At 34.5% G+C, this 9,619-nt stretch overlaps 1 protein-coding gene across 4 annotated transcripts in view; it reads left to right on the plus strand.

Annotated features, from left to right (window-relative positions):
- CWF19L2 (CWF19 like cell cycle control factor 2) overlaps nucleotides 1-9,150 on the plus strand; it is a 124,751-nt gene extending 115,601 nt beyond the window's left edge. For all 4 annotated transcript variants that reach the window (XM_058545300.1, XM_058545302.1, XM_058545301.1 and 1 more), the window contains 3 exons: nucleotides 583-663; nucleotides 5,550-5,651; nucleotides 8,460-9,150. In XM_058545300.1, the coding sequence (XP_058401283.1) occupies nucleotides 583-663; nucleotides 5,550-5,651; nucleotides 8,460-8,603 (327 nt within the window). In that variant the 3' untranslated portion in view covers nucleotides 8,604-9,150. The remainder of the gene's footprint in view (nucleotides 1-582; nucleotides 664-5,549; nucleotides 5,652-8,459) is intronic.
- Nucleotides 9,151-9,619: the final 469 nt, after the last annotated feature.

A 9,619-nucleotide genomic window follows, 5' to 3' on the forward strand; every position in this document is an offset into this window, starting at 1 on the left:
AAAAATGCGATTATTTTATACTCATCACCCTACCTTTTCTATTAAATATTTTTTTACCATAAATACAGTCATTTTCCTTAGCCTAGAAAGTCTTCTAATTCCATTTCTACGTATTTTTTTCCCTGCATTTTTATTACTATTTTATGGCCAGAAATAGTTCTAGAAAGCATATAAATTACTCTTTGACTTTTGGACGAAGAACAGTAAAACAAAATGAATTTATTTGAGTAGGTTTCTATGAATGGAGTAAGGAATTTGTGAACTTTTCTGTTCACAAATTATGTTCAATATTAAATTGCTTTGTCTTACTAAGGATTGTTTCTGTCATGTAAAGTTGAGCTGAAGTTAGTACTAGAGTTCAGAATGAGTATGATAGTATGCTCATTGGCTAAACATAGGACTTTAAAAATATCAAGAACTTCCACTTTTAAATAATAGAAATTAAAGCTTTAATCCATTCAAAATAATCATCTACCATGTATAATATACCCTGTAATTAATTCATTATATTACTTTATTTTTAAACTGTGTCTTTGTATTTGCTTATTTATATTTTTTCATTAACAAATGGCTCTTTGTTAGAAAGCCATAATGGAATCTGATGAAGAGTGGTCTATGAACAAGAAATTGATTGATCTTTCTTCAAAAGATATCAGAAAGTCTGTAAGTATCATTTTTTTCCCCTAATACAGGAGTTTACTCTAGTGTTTAGGATCATCGCTGATTTCCACATCTTATTTGGGAAAGATACCATTTAGCTGAGTAACCAAAGGTAAAGAAGAAATTATTTTCATCCTACCTGGTCTAGCAAATGCTTATTGTTCAATTGCTTATTTGAATGTTTGTTTATTCCTGACCTGGCCCTCTGCCGTTTTAGTCTCTATAATGGGCTTTGACAGCCATCAGACTCTGCCATGAGAGCTCCTCTCATGGGCTTCTCAACGTCTGTGGGTGGTGAGAGGGGCCTTCTTGTTACTGGAATTATAATGAGAGAAACATTTTCCTAGAGGCTCTATTTTGAATTTGGAACTTTTCTTTTTTTTATACAAATGTTCCCTGTGTTCCTTTAAAACAGTAGTTGAGTTAGATTATAGATTTATTATTCTTTTAGGAACTTTCTTGATCATGTTTCATAGTTTAATCTCAGTTTGCAGATCAACTTTTAGATACAAGTTACACATAAATTGAGTACTTCTGTAATGACCTCTCTCTCCTAGAAATATAAATGATATGGAATAGAGATATAATAGAATTGTGAATTTCTTTTTGTTTTTCTATTCAAAAAGTAATTTATTCTACAAATGTTTATTGAGTGTCTACTATGTACCAGATACTGTTCTAGGTGCTTTTTATACATGGTGTAACAAAACAGAGATGATCCCTGACTTTATGGAGCTTATATTTCTAGCACAAGGGTTGGGAACTCCAGCCTGAGTGCTAAATCCAGCCTGCTGCCTGTTTGTGTAAACGAAGTTTAATTGGAACACAGCTACACCCATTTGCCTATGTATTGTCTTCAGCTGCTGTCATGCTACAAAGGCAGAGTGGACAGTTGCAATAGAGACTATATGATCTGCAAAGCCCAAAATATTGTATTTAAATTGAAACATAAAAAGTTTTCATAAGCTTTTTTAAGTTTGCCAACCCCTGTTCTAATAGATGTCACTAGAATATTTCTCTCCCATTTCTTCTTTTGGAAAGCCAGACTCCTGATCCATGTGACTGATTGGATTCCTTATTACATTTATTATATCCCAGTTAAAAGATTCAAATTTCATTGCATTATTGAAGATAGCTTTAATTCAAAGGTAAAAACATGTCTACAGTCTTTTTCTTTCCCTTGCTGGTGAATTGGGCCAGACAATATATTAAAAAACAAAACAAGAAAACAACCGCCTCCCATGTCCTATTTACTTCTGTCTTTTATGAACCTATAGAAAAAGATATCTAACATACATATATCTTTTCACTTCTCATATCATAATTTCCAGTGCCATTAAATATTCTTTTAGAACATGATTTTAATGGCAATTGAAAATATTTCAAAGTAGAAATTTTAAGAGAAATATATTATTCTCCATTTGCTACACTGTATATGCAGTTTTCTTACTAGTAAACCATCTAGTACCTATTTTAAGTTTGTTTCTTAAAACCTGGATAAGTACCTGAATTAAGTACCCAGAGTGTTTTAATATTTTAACTTAACCAATATGGACAATAAGAAACAAATACACATCCTTGTAGGAATGGTAGTTGGTATATTCAACTTGGAAGCATTTCAAAAATAGCAACAGTTGCCTTTTTTTAAGTCACCACATAGTGTTGTGTCTGAGACTGTTTGAGAGTCACAGCAGATGAGGAATGAGCCAAATGACCTCTTGAGGTCCCTCTTAGCTTTAGGATTCAATAATTACGTGGATGGAATTGTGAAGACAACTTGAGTATAAGAATAATTCTAAAGGAGGTCACTTTTTAGGCTAAAAAGCTTTCCAGTGTCTTTTTAAAATGATAAAAGTGTTTCTGAGGAGGAAGTGAACAATCTTGAGTTATTTTAACATTATTTTTATTCTGAAAGAACCTCATTATACTTCTTTTAATAGCTCTATGTCCTTGGTAGTTTCATAAAGTACTTTACCTGTTTCATTGGGGGTACGGTGATTGTTTTTCACAGTAGATTCTTGGCTTTTAGTAGAGATTTCACATATTTGTAATTCATTCTGATTCTTTGTTGATGTATGTTTTTCTTTGCTGTGTGAATATAAGCTTCTCTTTTTATGTCCATTTTGTTTACTTTCTCTGAGTCATTTGGTTTCTTTTCAGTGTAGTGTGAAGTTCATGGAAATATACAAGGGAAACAGATCTGAATGTTCATTGCAGAGGAGTTGCAATGATATTAAATAACTTGTCAAGAAAAGTGGTCATTTTTCACAAGGCTATTTTATTGAGATTTCATGTGAATTCTTCCTGAACTTTATTAAATGTGATTTTTAAGTTTAATTTTGTGATAAATATAGCAGTTGAAAAACATGTAGCACATTTAGGGACTGATTTTTAAAACTAAGAAAAGTCTATCTCAAGGAAAATTTGGGTTTGTCCAGAGACCTTCAAACTCAAGAACAATTATAGGAAATCAGGAGTAACATCCGGAATGTTAAAAGAGGAAAATTCAAATACTACTGTTTTTCTACCATCAATAAAATTTTTTGCTGTAATTCTGTCAGTACCTTTCAAGAGTGGTACCAAAGTTCCAGCTCCTTTCCCTCTGGCTGGTCAAGGCAGGAAAAGGAGAGTGCTAAACATGCATGCATTTTGGTACTAGAGCCTTTGCTATGCTTACTGACTAACAACTCTTCTAGCAAGACGGTAGGTTTTACCTTTTGCAGCCTGCAGTGAGAGAGCAGAGAAGCTTTTGACAGCAGCTGTTCTTTGTGTGGAAGTAGTAGTGTGTTCATTATGCTGTCTTGGCAATTATGCCATAGGTTGTTGAGCCTTGGTATGCATATTAGTTTCCTATTGTTGCTGTAACAAATTACCACAAATTTAGTGGTTTAAAACAACAGAAATTTATCATCTTATAGTTCTAGAGGTCACAAGTGTGAAATGGGTTTCACTGGGCTAAAATCAAGGTGTTGGCAGGCCTTCATTCCTTCTGGAGGCCGTAGGGGAGAATCTGCTCCCTTGCTTTTTCCAGCTTCTAGAAGCCACCTGCATTCCATGGCTTGTGATCCTTTCCTTCATCTTCAAAGCTAACGGCGTAGGATCTTCCAGTCTTTCTCTGACTCTGACCCTCCTGTCTCTCTAAGTACCCTTGTGATTACATTGGTCCCACCTGGATAACTCAGGCTACTCTCCCCATTTCGAGATCCATCACTTAATTGTATCTGCAAAATCTTTTTTGCCACATAAGGTAACATACTCATGGCAAATAGGGGGTTAACAGCATTGACATATTTAGTGGGCCGTTATTCTGCCAAACACAATAAAATAAAAGGCATAGGCACTGTCATCACCACTTGTTTCCTCAGTGTTCTCTCTCCCTCAGAGTAACTGTCCTTTAGTTGTTGATGTATTTCCGTAACATCGTTTGAGCTATTCAGATTCGTGTTTCACACATGAAGATCTACTTCAGATAGCAAAAATATTCTAATGGAGCCTTCCATTCTTTATTCTTAGACCACCAGGTTTGCACAAAGTGCTATTGTATAGGAGACAGAAATGAAAGTAATGTTTGAATAATCTTCTCTGTGCCAAGCATTGGGCTATGCGCTTTATGTGCATTTTCCTGTTTGATCCTCACAGCAAACCTCTGAGTTCTTCATATTTCTCATGAGACTCAGAGATGTTAAATAGCTTGCCTGAAGTTACTTAGTTATAAGAATCAGAGCTGCGATTAGAGCCTCGTCTGTCTTTTTACTTTATTTTTTCCTATAATTATCTTCCTATAATTGTCTAGGTCATACATGTTTATCATATTAAAAAATGTGAAAATATGAAAAAATACAAAGCCACAAAACAGAAGCCCATTTCTCTGCATTTTATGTTACATACTATTTTGTAAACTGATTTTTTTACTTATGCTTTTCCTATAACATGAACAACTCTTTATAAGCTCTAATTTTAATTGCTTTATACTATTTCAGTATAACCACTCTCCTTCCACCATACCATACTATTTCTTTCCAAGTCTTGCCTTCTTGAGGACAGAATACAAAATATATATAATTAAGAAGAAATATGTGAGTCAGGGCCAGAATGAGTAAATGCTGACTGTATGAGGGAATTAGAGAGGAGAGATATTACTATAAATTGACCCACCTGAATAATTTTTAGTGACAGAATTGGGGCTTCAAGGAAAAACTTACAAGGACACAAGATCTATTTAATTGATAAAGCAAGAAATTATGGCCTTTTCCAATCAAGATAGAGTTTAAAATACTTCGTATGTGTGTATGTAGAAAGAAGGAAGGAGGGAAAAAGAGAGGGAAAGATAATAGTTAGTCCTGGAGATATTTTGATAACTAAGTATTGCTATGTCCATCTCACCAGTTAATAAAAAATTATGATTGTTCAAGTTTAATTTATCTTTGATAAATAAATACTAGTAAAGTCTTAGGGATATTATTAAACAAGCTCTAAGTATCTATCTAGGCCCCTCTTCCTATTCTTCGTTGTGAAGAAAATATAGGAAATCATATCCTTATTCTCTATCTGTGTAGTCTAAGGAAAGTTATTCTGCAAAGTTATTCTGCTATTATATAAAAAAAAAAAAATACCTTTTCTTTCCTGTTTTCCCCAAAGACAGGAAAATAATTGGTTTTGATTGTAATTGCTAGGTATTGTGAAGATTTATCTGGCTGAAAGACTGCCAAATGAAATGTTTTACTTAGAAAAGTTAGGTCATTGCTTAAGTATCTCTAAATTGGAAATTCATTGTATATGTTTGTCTTGAGGGATGCGTAATTACTGTCATGTCAGAGAGCAGGAAGAGAGATTAAACATAACTTTCTGATTTCATGCTGTATTCATGTATGATTTATCTGTTTATTTAGGTACCCAGAGGCTTACCTTACTTCTCTGTGGATTTTGGCCTCCAAGGAGGATTTGCCCATGTCATTGAAGATCAACACAAATTTCCTCATTACTTTGGAAAGGTATGCTCACAAATTTAATAAAATTCCAGAGTTTGGCAATTTGGTAACACATTCTTTGAAGGGAAATAAAAATTTTGGGCACAATATACAGTGGAATTGGTGAGTACTGTTCTACTGAATTTTTAGAGGGAGAACCTAGTAACTATTTATACAAACCTCCCAGAATATTTGTAACAGTTGAGAATGCCACTTTGGAACCAACCATTTGTTGACAGTGTCAACAGTGACTGTGATGTTTTCCTGTGGAGTCAGCCAGTCTTGTACTGAGAATGATAATTGCTAACATTTATTGAGGGCTTACAATGAGCCAGGTACTGTTCTGAGCATTTTATGCTCACAGTAACTCTATTATGAGATATTGTTATTACTTTATTTTACAGATGGAGAGACAGCTACAGAGAGGCTATATAATTTGCCCAAGGTCAGGCACTAATAAGGGACAGAACCAGGGATACATACACTCATAGTTGAACTAGAGAACCAATCATCTCACCTCTTCATTTATAATTAAGCACCATATAGTCCAAGAAGAATATATGACTCATTTCATACTGATAATTTCTGGGCAGATATTAGAGTGTAGATCTTTCATTTGCCAGTCGATTCTTTCCATTACAAGAGATTGCCTTCTAAGGGTATAGTTCTTAAGTTGAAGGTCTACTGAATATCTGGGAAGTATGTGTGGTAGTATCAGGGACTGGAATGCAATTAATGTAGCCGTTGAAGCAGTCAGAAGGAGTCTGGGGGATAACAGCTCTAGAAGTGACTAGTGCGTCTCAGGCCTTTCTGCTCATGTCATGCTCTAAATTAGAGGAGCCTTGATGAACTCTGCCCAGGGTTCCCTGTTCTCCCTCCCCACTTGCATCTACGTAAGACAGTCTTCTACAGTGAATAGGGATGTGTCAAGAGGAATCTCAACTCCAAAGATTGGATTCAAACTTTTTATGCTGTTGTCCTTAAAGAGTTAACCTGAGACCCAAAATCACATTCATCTTTGAACTGTTGAGATATATTACAGAAACTTGTTTGAGAATTCTTCAGAATATTTTTTTCTGGAGTTAACTAGAAAGAAGTTTGTTTTCACTGCTCTGAAAAAAATTCTGTTGTTATTCAGTAGAGCTTTATAATTGAAGACTCTATGACTCTGGATTTATTTATTTATTTTTTTTTAAAACTTGATTCTATTGAAAACAAAGTAAAATGTTCATTTTTTTAATCTGTGTGATTTTAATTGAGAGATTGCCCTCCCTCCAAATATTATGCATATACTGTGGTTTATACAGGACTATTTTAATGTTAAAAGTAAAGCTTCTTCAGTTAGCATTGTATCACTGATCCATTTTCCCCAAAATCTGCTTTCAGGAAAAGTCTGTGAGCCCAAGAACTCCCTTCCACCTGCTACCTGAGCAGTTGCTCAGAGAGCAGGAAGGATGGTCTCTTTCCATCAACATCTGCTTCAGTAGCAGAGCAAGAATCAATCCTGTGTGGTACACATAAGACAAAACTTGACGTTTTATAGAGACAATTTTAGATGAGTTTATAAGCTAGGCGTCCTTAAACTATATTGCTTACTTGTGCTGATGCCAAGAAACTCTTTTGCATTAGATGTAAATTTATCCCATTTCTCTTGATGTCTTCTACAAACTATTTTCTCTACTGGCCCCTTTATTCCCCTTTCCCAGTAAGAGTCCCCCCCCGCCCCCCAAATTCCTTTTTCTTGAAGCTTTTCTTGATTTATCCAGCAAATAGAATCTTCTTTTTTTGAGTTTCCATATAGTCTGCTTGGGCATTTACCTTATTTTGCTTTTCAAGATAATCCTGTATATAGTTTCGGGTTATTATTCTGGCTCCTACCGCAGCTCCATATTCGGTGATGAGCTCTCTGAAGACAGACAGATGTGTGTTAGTTATCTTTGAATCCCCTACAATATTTGGCACTTGCTTGTAGGTCCCCTCAGCGTATTTGTTAAGAAGAAGAACCTATGTCTTAGATTACATGCAAGATCTCACCACACAGTCCTGTGGAGCTAGACTGAATATGCAGAATTCGACCCTTAGTCCAGTGTTTTTCTGTATTACCATACTGACCTCATTCTAAGCATTACAAGTCTTCTCCATATCTTTCTGTACATGGATACTCACAGGCATATATTTGATTAATTTCTGTAGCTAACACCACAGGAAGAGGATCATGAAGGAAGTCATCTAGAATAATAAGGAGACAATCAAAATCTATTCCTTTCAGGGCTCGGGAATGTGACTTTTTAAATGAAGATGATTTATAATTTTAAATTCTTGGTTTACTTAGATTAGTATTAAAATATGATTTTGTTTCCTGAAAAATGATCTCCAGCTAATAGAAGAAACTAGTTTATAAATATACTGGATAACAGAGAGAACATTAGCCTGAGATTCAACTGTAGTTGAACAACAAAGTTAATAATTGCTACATGTTGATTAACTTTCCTCCAAACTGTTTACCAGAGCAGCTAATAAGGACCAAATGAATTAAATTCACTTTCTCTTCCTCCCCTTTGCTGCTGTCTGGTAGATGTGCTAACAAGCAACAAAATGGACAAATCGCTTGGCCGGAGACACAGCTAGGACTCCTAGAATTACAGGGTTTGCATAGTTAGAACTGATTGAAAAGATTTTTTTTAACTTGAAAGTAATATTTATGTAAAAATTTGAACATCCTCATGGAGAACTACTTAATGTTATATTTAGCAGCAAAATAAACAGAAATAGTTTCATTCCTATTTTCAGTGTTTATATATACATGTTTGTATTTTTCTCTTTCTTTGAAAGGAAATCATTGGTGGGATGCTGGATATAGAACCAAGACTTTGGAGGAAAGGGATCCGAGAAAGCTTTGAGGATCAGAGGAAGAAAGCCCTTCAGTTTGCTCAGTGGTGGAAACCATTTGACTTCACCAAAAGTAAAAAATGTTGAGTCATACCTTTCATTTTTTATTTCTTCTTCCGTTTCCTTTCAGTTTTATTTCCATGGCATCTAACTAAACAACTGACCTTCAGGTCATAGGGAAAGAGATTCATGCTCTGGTTCTCTGACAGCTGTACATCGTTGGATTGTGTCGTTTCCTTCCCCACCTGCTCCTGTGGACTTCACTGTACTAACTGGGGAGTAAGACTAGATATATTGGGTGACCTGCTCACATTCCTATTCTGTACCTACGTCTTGGTGTTCTGAACTGTTCAGTTAATATGCAGAAGAACTTTTCTGAAGGATTATCTAGGAAGTATAGCAAATCATTGGTTCAGAGGAAACTGAGTCCACTTCAAGGTTGTTAAATCTATCGACTGACTTCTTTTGCATTTTCTAAACTAAGTTGGCATATTCAGTAATTGAAATTTCTTTTCATAGCATTTTATAGAAGCTCTTAATTTTCTACCAGTAGCATATATATTACTGCTATTCTTTTTATTAAAGGAAAAAGAATGTCCCCAAAGTAATAAAGAATTAAATGAAGTATAACATGTTCATGATTCATTTGTTTTTATTTCTGGATTTTTAAATAGTGTCTTTGAATTTTAGTGATTTTAAAAGTAGTTGTTCCAAATAACACAATTTACAGTTGTTTGGGGTTTGTATGCAAGTTAAAAATTTTAGCAAAATCATCATTTTGGGGTTGTATTTATTATTACAAAATCTTAAGTAATGAGAGTATTCGAAGTGACAGGAGCACATTTTTTTGTCCCCCACGTGATCTAAGGTTCTTCATTTTTCTTTGTTCTTATGCTTGTTGTCAAGAGAAAACCATATACTTATAAAATATGGCCATGGTATAAGAGTGCTCCTATTTTTTTTAATATGGAAGATATTTTTGTAGTTAGCCTTTTTCAAAGATATTGGTTTCTTGGAGCTGAACTTTGATATTTTGTTATGAAATATTGAATGTCTAGAATCAGTGTGATGCATACTTTAGAGTAACTCATAACTGTAAGTAG

The sequence above is a fragment of the Diceros bicornis genome, chromosome 7, assembly GCF_020826845.1.
Source record: "Diceros bicornis minor isolate mBicDic1 chromosome 7, mDicBic1.mat.cur, whole genome shotgun sequence".
Classification (NCBI taxonomy): Eukaryota; Metazoa; Chordata; class Mammalia; order Perissodactyla; family Rhinocerotidae; genus Diceros; species Diceros bicornis.